This window comes from Oculina patagonica, chromosome 10 (genome assembly GCF_052425735.1).
Source record: "Oculina patagonica isolate OP01 chromosome 10, crgOcupat, whole genome shotgun sequence".
NCBI lineage: Eukaryota > Metazoa > Cnidaria > Anthozoa > Scleractinia > Oculinidae > Oculina > Oculina patagonica.
The window spans coordinates 15,257,973-15,273,885 of record NC_135767.1 but is presented as its reverse complement, the minus strand read 5'-3'; the positions used below and the strand labels follow the sequence as shown (position 1 = coordinate 15,273,885).

Genomic DNA, 15,913 nt, shown 5'->3' with positions numbered 1-15,913 from the left:
CGTAGTTCAAAGAAACCGAAGTACATCGCCAAGTATGGTCTACACCACACTTGAGAATGCACTTGATCAATAGGAAATGGAAGCTAAATGAAAGCGGCGTGCAGTGTTTAACGATTTTAAAGATGATTGACAGCTTGTACCTCAAGTAATATACTTTGTCATCAAGTGTGAAGCCAAGTTTTGTAAAGTGCGACTTGAGATTTTCAAGTGCGCTTGAGTCAAGTCCTTACTTGAAACTAACTTACCTTCTAGTGTGAAGCCAAGTATTTATGATTGGTCGGAGATCAATCAATCTATTTTTAATTGTTTTTATAATGTATTTTAATTATTGTCATGCGCTTTTAACATGAGCCTCTGGCTCGGATATAGAGGGCAACCTCATCCCGCGCATGACATTAATAAATTGATTGATTGATTGATTGGCATACTTCTTACCTTTTCCTCAAGTAGCCATTTGTCTTGTTGAACATCTGCAAGTCGTTCTATTAAGTCAGTGGTATCATCGTTCAGCATGCTGATAGTTGATGCAGCGGGACTAGGCGGCTGAAGAAAAAGAAAAAAGAACATCAACTTTTTTAGAGAGACGAACATAACGGCTTTCGTAAAGACGGCTCAAACCATAACAAAAGTCCACGTGAGTCAGTGACTTAGGCCCTGTCCAAATTAACTCGGGTAAATTTGAAAACGCCGTGTAAAATGTTTTCCGTCCACTTTAACTCGGGTAAGTTTGAAAACGACACGCTTCATCTCCGATTCATCGCACGTTTAGTTACAGCGCATGCACAGAGCTATTGTTAAGCTAATTAAACCTTTTGTTTTGATAGAGATCACATGACTGTTTGACTTCAGCCTTTTCAAAAAGTCCCGGTTTCGCCCGTTTTCGCCGTCCACACTACACCACCTAGCCGGCGTTTTCAAATTTACCCACTTTGGCCCTGAGAGTGGTTTTTAAAAGTACCGTTTCGGCAACCGAGAACGACGTTACGGTTTCAGTGTGGACGGTTGGCCTAATTTACCCGGATCAGTGTGGACGGGGCCTTAATGTCATTCCTTCGAAATAAAACCAGCACTGAGATTTTTGTCAATCTTTGCCTATTTGTTGTTTATGTTAAAGGGTCTTAAAATTTGAAATAAAATTTAATATGGGGGTCTCATACTCGGTTAGGAGCAACGGCACCTTCTTTATACGCAATGATAATTATTGCTTATAACATTGCCATGACTATATCGAGGATTGCTTGCTAATTTCACGTTTGCGATGATAAGTCTCTTATTTTACACTGGGAATTGGTCTATATTTATTAAACAGATTGCTTAACTCAAAACAAAAGGAAAAAATGATAGGTCACCATACTCGTAAAGAGAAAATGACATCTACCTCTTTGGTAAGCTCCAGCCATAAAGAAATAAAGCCGCCATTTTTTTTAATACGTACGCTAATCACGCGTGAAATTGTGTGTAGTAAGAAAACGCAAGTCAATACCAAAAATGACCTGAAAATGTACCCAGAAAAAAAAAATGGTTACTTCATTACCCTAAATTCAGGACTGTCCACTTCACTTCTCGAAGGATGACTCGGGATTGACGAATCGCTGGAAAGAAACAAAGAAAGGCTCAAAATGGCGGCCTACTCAGATAGTTTACTAAAGAATCTTTAAGGGATATTTTCCGCTTCGTTTATTATTGATATTACATCTGACCAACTGCTAGTTTGGATGTAAAAAGCTATAGTTCCTTTACGCGGCATCTTATTTTATTTTCTGAGCCGTTTACAACGAAAAACATCTTACCCACTGTTTCGCCTTTGATTTTCTTTGGCAGAGAACAAATCGTCGAACGCTTTGAAAGTAAAACAAAAATGGATATAAGCCAGGGCCCAGTTGTTCAAAGGGTGGATAACACTTTCCACCGGATAAATCACTATCCAGTGGATAAGTTTTAACAAAACATCCGGCGGATAGTGTTATCCACTCTTTGAACAACTGGGCCCAGAAGTTTAATAAGTTATTCCTCTTTATAATTAAGTTTAAACAAGGTCCTAGATACCCACACTAGCGGAATTTATTCTGGTTTCCGTAGCGAGAAGCGACTAGAATAGAAGAAAAGCTTCTCCCGCCTGGATGGTATGTAAGTCCATCGCAGGGTTACCCCCAGCAATAGATAAAACAAGGGCAAAAAAGAAAAAAAAGGTACCCATTTACATCCCTGAGCGAAGAAGAGGGGCACTTGTGAAAGACTAAAGCGTGTTGCAAAAATTGAAACAAAGCCCCGACAAGCGACTGTAACCCAGACGGCAAGATGAAGCCTTCATGGGCCTAGTGGCTTAAAATGACCGCATCTTGCGCCAACCTAACCCTTAAAGCCAGATTGTCAACAAATAAATTCTCATAACTGGTCGCCACTCATTTCTTTTAGTACCATTTAGGAGAATTTGCTTAAATATCAAGACAATCCCATACTGGTGATGATTCATGTAATTCTCACCACCTGTGTACTGGATTATGTGTTGATAATGTGTGGAGAAATTGGATGCCGATAACTTTAAATTCTACAAATATGAAGAATTAACGCACCAGGTTTGACCCTGTTCTCTGACAAAGCTTCTTGTAATTTTTGCTGTAACTGTTCGGCTCTTTTCCTTTCCAGCTTAAGTTGACGCTTCAGATCTTTAACCTGAAATCACAATATTAAGATAGATGATCAATGGTGACATGACTGTTGATCTGTGATCTCAAATGATACGATGGCAGACTGCAGGAAAGAAGTTGCTGCATATGCGTCCCGCAACGTCCCGTCCCGTCCCACCTTATTACAGCGTAAAAGGACGTTAGAGGATCTACACTTGTTACCAGGATGTTTCCTATTATATATCAGTTTGGCAATACCTTTCAACGTGAGGGATAAAGAGTGAATTAGGGCTTCTTTATATGAAACTGAGTTTTCATCCCGGGATGAATTCATCTCGGTGTCTGGTCATTTCCTTGTTGCTGTCTACACTTTGTCTACATGATTTTGCATGATTTCGTCCCGGGATGAACTCATCCCTGGACGATTTCATCCCTGTCCTAAGCACCGGGATGAAACGTGACAAAAACGCCATGTAAACAGTCTTTCCGGGTTGGATTGTAATGTAATGTCAGCACAGACGAAATGAATTCAACTCGGGCGGGACGACTTGCGTCCCGGCATCCCGGGATGAACACGCTGAAATTGTTTTCATCCCGGGACGAAACGCATCTCAGATCTCATGTAAAGAGGCCCTTAAAGTCTAATTTATCAATCCTCTCCCTCTCCTTCCAAAAAATTAAAACAAAAAACAAAAGCAACATAAAAACCGAAGCAAAGGCAAAAACAAGTCAAACGAAAAAAAGACAGACAGACAAATAAACAAAACAACAACCAAGCAACAGTAAACAAAAGGAAAAAACAACAAAACATTCGACAAGCAAACAAAAAACAGACAACCAAACAAACAAAAACAGACAAATACAAACAGACAGCCAACCAAATCAACCAACAAACAGCCAAACAAACAAACCAACCATCCAACCATCAACCGACCGACCGACCGACCGTACCGACCGACCGACCGACCGACCAACCAACCAACCAACAAAGAAACAAACAAAGAAACAAGCCAACAAGTGCTTACCAGTTGATCTCCTTTCTTGCCAGCAATTCTATTCTCGACGTCTTTGTCTTTGAGTTCCAGCCGCAGTTTTTCCATCTCGTGATCTTTCTCCTCCAAGTCGTCTTGTAGAGCAGTGATCTGAGATTGAAATCCCTGAAAAAAGAAAACATAAAGATGATGAATCAACAAAAAAAACAGAAAGAGCTTCAATTGCAAATGTAAATTTCCGACAGTGCGACTTCCTCAGTGAGTGACGACAAGAAGGATTTATAAAAAAAAAAAAAAACAATTTTATACGCTCATTGTAATTGCTCGAAAAGCGTTTTATGTTCATTTTTTTTAGTGTTTATTTCATAAAAGCAAAGTCGTTGAATCACTGGTGAACGTTTGGAAGAATATACTCCGCGGATTTCTCGTCCGTTCAAACATCCACTCTAAGCAAACAAGTTCAATGTTAAACTCATATAGATCGTAGGATAAAATGGGCATGTTGCAACAACATATGGTACAAAATCGGTACAAAAATCCGCCCAAAATTTCGTCACACCGTATATGTACACAGTATAAAATACGCTAGGCTGGATTCAAGCTTTGGTGCCGGGACATCCAAAACAAAGAGAACTAAGGCTCGACTGGTTGAAGTCGCTTTGTTTTGGAGGCTGCATTAATTCTAGCTAGCAGCGCGGATTTTGTACCATGACAACGATGGAAATGAACTACAATAAAGAAAGACTATTCAAGTATGACTGATAATTTGCAAATATCTTGTCGCAGCAAGGATATCCTTAAAAACGCTTTCCATCATTTAGTTAGCATCCAAAGTGTATTTAATGAAGAGAAAACGCACTGCATTTGTTAGAGTTTTGAACAAATGCTCTCGAGATCTAGTCTCGGTCATTTTGTAAACCTGGGAACAGACACCCTGACCATTTTTTGTTATGGCCCTTCCCAGTCCCTTAAATATTCTAAGGCCACTGCTGCCTGCAAAGGACTGGTGACTTAATACCAACCTCTGTTTCTTTCTCTCGTTCTTCTCGTAATGATTCTAATTCACTCTCGCGTTCTGCCCGTAAGTCGGCCAAAGTTTGTTCACTTCTTTCCTTCTCCGCTTTTAAGTTTTCCTAGCAATGTGAAAAAAAAAAAGAACAACAAAGATACGTAATATGAAGGAGACGTTCAAAACGTTTTAGCTTTACTTCCAGGGTAAACGACGAAAATTTCGCTGACAATTTATATATTTTCTAAAGGAATAATTTCAAAGAGGAGATATCTGTCGTCTTCAAGTGGAGTCTGCAATAAAGCGTTTTTGATGGGCGATAATTTTCTTCGCGTATTTGACCTAGGAGCCGCAAACGTTTCTTCCCCTCCCCTCCCCCTTCATTCAAACTCACTCCTACTCTCTAGGACGCTTTTTCCCTCTCTCCCCAAGCCTTTTGCGATTTGAAATCTAACATGGCGCTCGCCCGATCAAAATGCGCTCGCTCGCTAAAATACGCCTGCATTACAGGCTACTTCATGTGGAGCACACATGGTTAATGTGGTTAACTAAAAGCAAACGACAGGGTCTTTTTCTTTCCACGATTCTTGTGCTTCATACCACTTTCATAAGCTGAGAGAATCGATTTAAAAGTCCCCAATGTTGGATGCTTTGCAAGTCACTCTGACTTAAAGTTTAGATCTGTATTCCACCCATAAACTTGATTTTTTTCATTCACTTTTTCTATTCAAAGCATAATATCCAGTGAGGAAGTCGAAGTGGAGCGGAGTAGAGAGCTTATGAATAGAAGACTTTCGTCGTTTTTGTCAACGGAAGATAGCGGGGGGTGATTACACGGGGAAAGGGGGGGGGAGTGAAAATTAGCACAGTAGTACCTCTGTTTCAGTGAGCCTTCTCTCAAACCAGCCACTCTTGCTTTCAAGTGATTGCAGTTTGGTCTTCGCTTCCGCTAGCTTCTGTTGTGACTCTTCGAGTTCTTTGCGGAGTTTCTGTCAAAATAAAGCAAAGGGCTTATCACCAAATGGGACTCCACAAAACACAAGACCAAGTCAAAGGCTAATAGAAGAACGTTTGAAGAGAAAATGAGAATTAACTGGCTGTAACTGGGAATTGGTGTCGGGGATGGCTTAAGCGGGCTCGATGGAGATGCTTTGTTCGTGACCTTTGCTTTTATAGATTAAGAAAAATTAATTTAGGGCTTAATGCTGCGATATTTTCACCAATTTGACGCTTTAAGTGTTGCACGAGAACGGCAATTGCTGCACGGAACTTACAAGCCAACGTATTCATGTCAGGTACAAGTTGACGAGAATAAAGAAGTTCGTCGACAAGGGATATCGTCTTGACTTGCCGCTTTAAAACACTCAGACACGACATTCAAAGGAAGGCTAAAAACTGGTTCACTCCTGCGACGCAAACGCAAGAGACGTTCACACTTAGAACGCAAACGTAAGATACGCAGACGCAGTTGAAGTCTTTTTCCAAGATGGCAGACAAGTCACGCTTGATTTACTTGCGTTTGCGTTGCGCCGGTTGTTCACAGGTTTGAAACGCAAACGCATGCCCAAGCGCAAGAAATAGGCTTTTGTACATTATGCTTTTGTTTCCCCACTAAAATGCTCCACCTTAATGCTCCATTTTTCCCAATAAAATGCTCGGTCTCCCTCAAAAAAGTCACTAAAATGCTCGGATAATGCTCATTATACAAACAGTTTTTGTTTTAAAAAAAAACTTTGAAAAAACTGTTAACACTTACAAAAACGTACAAGTGTTGTAAGTTACAACGACAACGTATACAAGTTCATAAATACAGCCAAAACAACATAATCCTCGAAATCATCTACGAGGCTAAGTTCAGAAAGTAGTTGACTATCTCTAGAAAGTTATTTGTAGTTCAATTTTGAGTTTTAGTCTTCATTTTCTCTAAAAAAAATAATTTCTTTTTTTATTTTCTCGAGAAAAAAATCAATTTTCCGGGAAAATGCCACTAAAATGCTCGAATAATGCTCAATGGTTTTGTCTCACTAAAATGCTCAAAAAATTCTAGCATAATGTACAAAAGCCTAGCAAGAAAATGAAAATGTTTTCACTTCTTGAGTTGGCGCTTGCGTTTGCGTCGGGCTAGTTCCACGTGTCTTTCCTTGCGTTTAATCATGGACCACAAAGACTACCTGACTAACAGCTACGAGAACGAAGCCATTTTTGTTACCTTTTCTCCTGTTAGGTGTTCTCTTAGTTCGCTAAGCTCTTTCTACGAGAAACAACACATAACAGCCACGATTAGATTATAACATGAAACTACATCCACTTGGTAACCTGAAAGTGAAAACTGTGGTATTTATAGTGAACACTTGTCTATGGGAACAGACGGCCATAATTACTGTTATACAGGCACCTCATACACCTCAGTTCTCTGTCATCTTTTTTGTTTGTTTGTTCAGGAAGTTAAGCTGCAATTAATGTTTACTGTGCGTTTAGGTAAACTATGTTATCAGTTAGCACAGCCTTGTTTTCTTCACTTCAATTTCACAGGGAAGTAAACCCTTCGACTTTCATATCTGGATACGAGCTTGTTTTGCTTGCGCGGAAAGTACTTCGAGCGGGAAACATTCTGTAACCAATCGGAGTAGAGACGTAGTGTTGTTGACCAATCAGATGCATGCCAGATTGAAATGCATAACGTTCCTTGGTTAACGCGGCTAACCACCAGAGTATTGTTTTCCCGCGCTTGGCACGGGTTACATGTTTCCCGCGCTTGGCACGGGTTACCTGTTTTCCCGCGCTTGACATGGGTTACATGTTTTCCCGCGCTTGGCACGGGTTACATGTTTTCCCGCGCTTGGCACGGGTTACATGTTTTCCCGCGCTTGGCACGGGTTACATGTTTTCCCGCGCTTGGCACGGGTTACCTATTTTCCCGCGCTTGACATGGGTTACATGTTTTCCAGCGCTTGGTATGGGTTACATGTTTTCCCGCGCTTTACAAGGGTTACATGTTTTCCCACGCCTGACAATGGTTACATGTTTTCTCGTGCTTGACACTGGTTACATGTTTTTCCGCGCTTGGCACTTCTTTAATCTTTTCCCACGCTTGGGATTGGTTACATGTTTTCCAGCGCTTGGGATTGGTTACATGTTTTCGAGCGCTTGGGATTGGTTACATGTTTTCCAGCGCTTGGGATTGGTTACATGTTTTTCAGCGCTTGGGATTGGTTACATGTTTTCCAGCGCTTGGGATTGGTTACATGTTTTCCAGCGCTTGGGATTGGTTACATGTTTTTCAGCGCTTGGGATTGGTTACATGTTTTCCAGCGCTTGGGATTGGTTACATGTTTTCCAGCGCTTGGGATTGGTTACATGTTTTCCAGCGCTTGGGATTGGTTACATGTTTTCCAGCGCTTGGGATTGGTTACATGTTTTCCAGCGCTTGGGATTGGTTACATGTTTTCCAGCGCTTGGGATTGGTTACATGTTTTTCAGCGCTTGGGATTGGTTACATGTTTTCCAGCGCTTGGGATTGGTTACATGTTTTCCAGCGCTTGGGATTGGTTACATGTTTTCCAGCGCTTGGGATTGGTTACATGTTTTCCAGCGCTTGGGATTGGTTACATGTTTTCCAGCGCTTGGGATTGGTTACATGTTTTCCAGCGCTTGGGATTGGTTACATGTTTTCCAGCGCTTGGGATTGGTTACATGTTTTCCAGCGCTTGGGATTGGTTACATGTTTTCCAGCGCTTGGGATTGGTTACATGTTTTCTCGCGCTCAGCACTGGTTACACGCTTCCCGGCGCTTCCAAAAAAGTAGCCAAGACGCAACTTAATCAACTATCAAATAAAACATCCTTTGCCATGCTTCTAATGAGCCAATAACAGCAAAGTTTATTCGTCTCACCTTATGTTCTTCCTGCAGCTTGTCCAGCTGCTCTCTGTGATTCGTGTCAGCGGTCTGTTTGTCGATCGCCATCTCATCAACTAAATTCTTTCGACTTTCAGCGACCTAAAAAACACAATCCGAGAGAAAAGATTAATGCACTACTAAGCATCGACTTTACACACACATAGCTGATAGGAAAGTAAAGTGAAGTAAAGTGAATTGAAGTGAATTAGTGAAGTGAAGTGAAGTAAATCGAAGCGAAGCGAAGTGAAATCTTCGTTAATGTGTCAATGGATTTAGTCTTTAATAGACGTATTGGGGCACATATTAAAGAAGAATAGCAACATGACATATGATGGCGGGAACGTAGTGTAATATTAAAGCCAAGAAAATTTGTTTCGTCTCGAAACTTGCTTTTGACAGTTGTTACAAAGAAAATTTTTCAAGTAACTTTTTTCTGTCAACATGGTGCTAATGTGACGATCGTTGGTCCCCTTGCACTGTTTATCATTAGCAACGGAAAACCTTTGATTTCTTCTACGAGGATTAAACTAAAACACGTACGACGTGGTTATATTCCATTTTCAAATAAGCCACGTAGTTCATGGAGCATCGTCCTTCGTAGTTCATTTTAATCTTTTCTAATCTTAACTATCCTCGTTCATTTTTCGGTTCAACATTACATCTATTGGTGTGCTTTTACTTTACACAACAATTACTTCGATCACAAAAATGAGATATACGCCGTTTCATTGCTGTTTTAATGAATAAGTTTTGATGGAGAGGGTTGCATGGTATTCCAGAAAAATACTCGAAACGGAACAGTAACGTCGCTAGAGTAGAATATGATTGTACAACTCTTTAAATGTCTGACGTTTGCAGAAAAAAAAGAAAAGAAAAACAGTAGAATCCCGATTCCTAAAACCGGTTTCTAGAAACTCCCGATTTCTCGAAGTAATTTTCGTTTCCCCTAGAGGATCGAGAAATCGAGATTCTACTGTATAACAGATGAAGTAGAAACTGATACCTTAGTTACTTCTTGTAGGGAATCTTTCAGCTGATCGCACTCAGCTGTTAGTTGGGAAATTTGTTCATTCCAGCCATCCACAGCTGTGTTTTGCTCCTGTCATGAAATGAAACGAAAATATAAAATAAGTTTTTGTTGCTGACTTGAATTAAACTTTAGAGTAATCATCTCTTCATGGCTCTCTTCACACGCTCATGTTCTTTCCTTTGCTCCTTCGCTCGAGACAAGTTAAGGGGGGGGGGGGGAGGTGGACAGGGGTGGGGTACCCAACAATTGTTTTATACAGGAAGGCTCTGCCCGTAGGTCCATACCCTTACTCTTTTATAAACCATTTTTAACAGGAAAGGAAACTATTTCATATGTCTTCCATAGAAAAAAGCACCCCTTTCAACTTCTTACCGTTGAAATATTGGGTCCCCTTTCTAAACGTTTTACTTGAGCACCTTAAAATACTCAGATAAATCAATGGACATAACATTACATAACCTTTACAGCATAACCTTACCTTTAAGTGCGCAGTAAGTTCATCCACTTCCATGGCGAGCTCTGCACAGCGAGTTTCTGTCAAGGACACCTTGTTTTCCAACTGAGATATCAAGTCCTGAAGAAATAAACACGACAGAATAAGGACTCTAGCACGAGGCACCAACAATGCAAACTTGACTGTAGGACAATTGGACTCAAAACGTCGTTCTAAACCCAACAGTGATCAGAATAAAAATTCTCCTTGCAGTGTCAGTACAGTGACAAGAAAAGGGGTAATGAGAACAAAGAAAACCATCCACTGGGGAATACTACCATCAAGACATTTTCATCCACTCTAAAGCCCAGGCCAACTGACGGTAATGCAAGTAGACACAAGTAGTCGCAAGTTGAAGTTGCGCACAGACTTGCATTGGGTGGCCAAATGGACTCGCAAGTTCACTCGCAAGTGCACGCAAGTTGTCAAAAAAACCCATTTAAATGCTACTGCGCGCGCTGCAATTCAGTACTTGAAGTAAACAGCAAGACTTGCGTTGACTTGCGCTGGGTGACCAAACAGTGAAAAACTTGCGTTGACTTGCGTGCAAATTTGATCTCGACCAAAGTCAACGCAAGTGGACGCAAGTCCTGGCCAAACGGAGTAGAGACGCAAGTGGAGGAAAGTTTTCAACTTGTGTCTACTTGCGTTTCCGTTTAGCCAGCTTTTAACATTTGTCACGGCCGAACCATAAATTCCGCACAAAGCTAGCGAGAATACGAAGCCCCTAACAATTCGCGGGAAACTTCATTCGGGACCGTAGTGGCATATTTTTGACATCCTCACTAGCGAAGATATCGATGACATCATTGCGGGATTGCTTCGTTCAACTATTAAGGTCGGGACACACTAGGCGACAAGTCGCTCCGTGTGTAGTGCTTCAAAACAAGTTGCTGCGACAAGGCATTCGTTCGGTGCACACACTGTGAATTTGGAAGACTGGGAATGTAAACTACTTTTCCAATTCAATGTGGTGAAAATACATGACGCTCTCTCATTGGTTATTTTTTTTATTTTCGCAGAAGTGTGCACACGCTGCGACAACGCTGCTTTCGCTCATTTTGTCGCTTTGATCAGTTGCACGAATTGAAACTGGTTTGAATTCGTGCGACTGATTGCAGCGACAAACATTATTGCAAAAATGCACCATGTCACATGAGGCAACATGTTGTAGCGACTTGTCGCTTGTCAAATCGTGATTTTTGTCTATATAATAAAAATAAAACTACAACGTGGCTTGAGGATATAAATATTATTTTCTCGTGTTAAAAACAATATCTTACTTCTTTGCTGCGCTCATTCATAAAACATTGAAAATAAAATTCACTCGAAAATAAAATTCATATCTTCGCGCGGGAGAGACACTAAAAAACCCCCACAAAAACGGATAGATGTGGGCAAGCCCGAGAAAACCTAAGTCTCTTTTGTAACTGACATTGTTAAGGTTGTCTCGATTCTTGGTATGGTCTCTTTCAATGGGACATGCAAAATTAATGATCAAAAGAGTGAGGGTAGAAAAATGGACAAATCAAACTACGAGCAGTAAAGAAAAGAAAATGTAGTGCAAACATAATTCCCGTACAGTTACAGAGTAGAAGAAACGGCACATAAATAATACTTTGAACGAACATTGCGTTGATTACAATGTAATTCAAAACAACTGTTTTCAATTTTCAAAACAACACACTGTTTTTGTGGCGAAATATAACGCACACAGTTTTGAGTAAAAAAAAAACACACGACAAACCAAGCCTTACAAAAACGCTGCAACATCAGATTGCAGTTAGTTATTTCTCAGTACTGTAGCAGAGGACGAAGGGTCGTTTTAAGTTTCGTAATAAGAAAATACAATGACGAAGGAAAATTGCTTGAAAACGCCTCCACAGGTATTTTAACAAAGAATTTCACATTGGCCCGAATGTGCAATTACCGGTTCGAAGTCCCACTATGAATGTAAGAAAACATTGTTTCACATTCTATACTTATTTTTCCCCGTACAGTTATAGAGTAGCAAACACAGCGCATAAATAGTACTTTGAACGATTATTGCGTTGAATAGAATGCAATACAAAACAGTTGTTTCCAATTTGCAAAACAACACACTGTTTTTGTGGCGGGATATTACGCACAGTCAGTTTTGAGTAAAAAAAAAACGATAAACCAAGCCCCAAGAAAGGCTGCAACATTAAATTGCAGTCAGTTCATTTCTCAGTACTGTAGCAGAGGAAGAAGGGTCGTTTTACGTAACCTTTTTAACCGCTTCAAAACGCCTCCAACAAAGCCTTTCAGATTCGCCAAATGTGCAATTACCGTTCTAAATCCCACTAGACTGTGAATGTTAGAAAACCATTGTTTTATATTCTATTCTTAAAATTTTTCCTGAATATCCTCAATTTCCTCAAGGACTCAAGAAAGTTTGACATTGAACTCGGGTAAGTGGGCAAGTACAAAATATAAGAAAAAACACGAATCGAAGATCGGTTAATCGATCGAGCAACGATGAATCACACTGTAGCCAAGACAATACGAAGCCTTTCTCTGTCTTGCCGTTCATTTATCTTCAGCCAGGGTTAATAATTAAGGGGAGATAAATAATTTCCGTGTAACTGCCGAAGCAATTAGTACTCTACCCGGTCATTCAAAAAGTCTTTTCAGTAAAATCTTTTTAAAATGCAGCTTGAATATATCCTTACAAACAAATTTCCGTTCCAGTTTCACTATTGTCAAGTTCGCTTAAATGCCTTCTACTTTGGTTCTATATTTACCAACAGTTTTCATTTAAATGGTCTGAAGAAACCGGAGACTCTGTTAATCCAGCAAAGATGAATCGAACCACAGACAACACCACATTACTTAGTTGTGATTTCGCATCTCTTCCTATAAATTCTGCAAAGATGTCTTCTGACCTTCACGCTGTATTTATTGTCAGACTCGCCGTTAACGCTCTCACCTGTCCTCTCATCATTTTGCTGAACATCCTGGTGATGGTGGCAGTGAAAACCAAACGACAGCTTCGCACCAAGACTAACGTTGCACTCGCCTGTTTAGCCACAACTGACCTTGTGGTAGGACTAGTCGTTCAACCTTTGCAAATCGCCTGCTATATTCTCCTTTTCCAAGGTGAGGCTGATGTGTTTTGTAGTCTAAGCAAGATATCAATGGGGATTTCAATCAAGTGTGTTTTGGCGTCGCTATATCATTTGCTTTTAATGAGCGCCGAGCGTTATCTCGCGATAAAACACACCTTCGCACACGAGAACCAGGTAACTGAAGTTCGTATCATCATAGTCTCTGGTCTGGCGTGGGCTGCAGCCATCATCCTCCCCACTCAAGATCTCTGGTTGAAAAACAAACATTTCCTGACAAAAATAGCAGGTTCTGTAATGCTGTTTCTATTGTTCCTCGCCATGGTTTACTTCAATGTTTCTGTATACAAGGAAGTCCGCCGTAACGAGAAACAAATTGCGGCTAATCAAGTTTCCTTAGAAGCCAAAGAGAAGATACTCAAGAATAAGAAAGCTTTTTACACGACAACTATTGTATTACTAGCTATCTTTCTATGTTATGTGCCGGCAAGTATCTGTTCTGCGTTTTTTAAGGGCACAATCTCTGCTAACATAGGGCATATCGTTTTATATCTTGTTACTTTACTGCCAGTACTAAATTCGTTATTTAATCCGTTGATTTACGCTGTTAGAATAAGATATTTTCGCGTAGCTTTCATTCAGTTGTTGTCAAGAAAAACAATTGCACAAGCTGAAGAACTTGAAAGGAAAATCTTTGGACCAAGACAGATTGGAGTCATAGCTAATGTCGAACAAGGACAAAATAGAGCTAGCCGAGAAGAAGATGAGCAACAAGGAATTGAGACATTGAACAATGGACAGGCAACTACAGTGCGAACACAGCCGCAAGAGGAATATGAAGAAACACCTCTGTGAGGACAATTGTAGACATTTTCAAAACGTAGGCTCTTAATCGAATATCTTTGGAAAAGCTGAACCCTACAAAACGTTTATAATTTTCGAACGCAGAAAAAATTGCATAAAAGTAACTATTAGTAGTAAGAGAGAGAAAATAGAAGATCGATAATTGTCAAATTTAGTTAAGTAAATAAAGAATGGCGATTGCGTTAATTTTGTTGATCTTAAATATTTATTTTTGAAGTGATCTGATCTTTCTCTTCAAGACATACAACACAAATTGATTAATCGAAAGGTTCGTAGAAAAATCACTTTAAAGGTGTTATTTTTATTCTCTTTTCCACATGCATCGATAAGCGGGAAGGAAAAAAGACGCGGGAGAAAAAAATTAACACTTGGAACATCTTCTGTCGAGTTTTTCGCCTTTCGCAGGACGAGGTTGCATGAGTGCAGTTTGAAATTGTATTTATTTTTTGCGCTAAATAGCGCATTTAATCTTTTCTTTTTACGCGTGGAAACTGCACTGTAGCACACTGTCTGAACAGCTGTTTTTTGCTGAAATAAAATTACGCTCATTTTCCTTATTTAGTTAAAAAAGTTTTAACGGAAAAAACGATGCAAACATGCACCACCAGCAACGTTTAAATATTGACTTGCTGTTAAATTACTGTGGGCAACGCAGTAGCCTGCGTTGCAGACGAACAAACCGGGGTTTTAATTTGTTCGTCTGCAACGCAGGCTAGCAACGCAGTCGAGAGAGGAAAAATAATTTCGTGTAAATCCCGGCGTAATTAGTATTCTACCCAAAGCCACTTATTTATAGACACTCAAAAAACTGATCTTTGTAAAGCTTTTCAAACCGCTTACCATTAAATTTCCGTTCCGTGCAAATTACTATTTGAATATCATTATTAAAAACATGGTTGCTGAATGCCTTCCAATTCGGTTGTACATTTACCCATTTTATTACAATTGGAAACAAATACAGATACAAAAATAGAGGAGCTGACGGACTTGACCATTTCGTTATGGGACACATAACAACCCTCGGACGTACAAGGAAACTCATACCCCCACCACCGTACAAGGGGGGGAGGGGGGGGGGTGGATGGAACCTCTCCCCAGAGTTTTCGTCCTATTAAGGCGCAGCGAAATATATTTGCACTGAGTAGAAAGCCCGTAGCGAACTCTACAAGATGACATATTTTTTGTTGGCTGTGACGTCATATGACATCACGTGACGCCATTATAGCCGCCATCTTGGATCCGCCATCTTGGATTTCACCATTTTCTTAGAAAGTCAGAAAATAACGGAAATTGATGCAGAATCAAGCCAGAATGCTTATGGCATGCAAAAATAATCAAATTGTGCAACTCTTTTTCAAAAAACTGGAAAAAAGAAAAAGAAAAAATATAGAACCAGGACCTGCTTGTCACTGCTTGTGGCAACGTCACATATCATGGACATAATTGACATATCAAAATTTCCGCAAGGGATGAATGAACAGCTATTGAAAGTTTCAGCATTGTAGAGTAAATCCTCTTTTCAAACTTTCGAAAAAAACTTAAGGGGGTCACCCCCCCCCCCCCCTATACGTCCGAGGGTTAACTTGTGCCCGACGAAATATTGGAAGGAAATTATAATTGTTCAATCCTACAGTACACATTCCTGATTTTAGAGCATCCATTTTAATCACGACCGTTCTTAAACGGGAGCGTACAGCGGTTAACCAAAAAAAAACGCGACCGCACAAGGACAACATCAGCTAGTCTGCCATCTCTTATGCAACTGTCAGCAACATAGAGTATATATTTTTTTTAAATTGTGAAAAAAACCTTACGTTTTATTTTATATTTTGTATCTTTGCGGATTCTCATTTTTTGTCCACCATCGTCTCTTCTTATCTTTTCCATTGAACTCAAAGATATATTTCGTGTATT

The 15,913-nt window shown here is 40.1% G+C and overlaps 2 protein-coding genes across 2 annotated transcripts in view; one reads left to right on the top strand and one right to left on the bottom strand.

Moving 5' to 3' along the window:
* Nucleotides 1–15,913, bottom strand: part of LOC144628988 (GRIP1-associated protein 1-like) — a 53,505-nt gene that overhangs the window by 6,384 nt on the left and 31,208 nt on the right. The window contains 11 exon segments of the mRNA XM_078487126.1: nucleotides 436–543; nucleotides 1,535–1,592; nucleotides 1,791–1,839; nucleotides 2,574–2,673; nucleotides 3,653–3,784; nucleotides 4,642–4,752; nucleotides 5,504–5,617; nucleotides 6,838–6,879; nucleotides 8,521–8,625; nucleotides 9,530–9,625; nucleotides 10,035–10,130. Of these exon segments, the coding sequence (XP_078343252.1) occupies nucleotides 436–543; nucleotides 1,535–1,592; nucleotides 1,791–1,839; nucleotides 2,574–2,673; nucleotides 3,653–3,784; nucleotides 4,642–4,752; nucleotides 5,504–5,617; nucleotides 6,838–6,879; nucleotides 8,521–8,625; nucleotides 9,530–9,625; nucleotides 10,035–10,130 (1,011 nt within the window).
* On the top strand, nucleotides 12,872–14,044 carry LOC144667123 (adenosine receptor A3-like). Its single transcript, XM_078528511.1, has one exon. The coding sequence runs from the start codon at nucleotides 12,872–12,874 to the stop codon at nucleotides 13,988–13,990; it is 1,119 nt and encodes a 372-aa protein (XP_078384637.1). The 3' UTR covers nucleotides 13,991–14,044.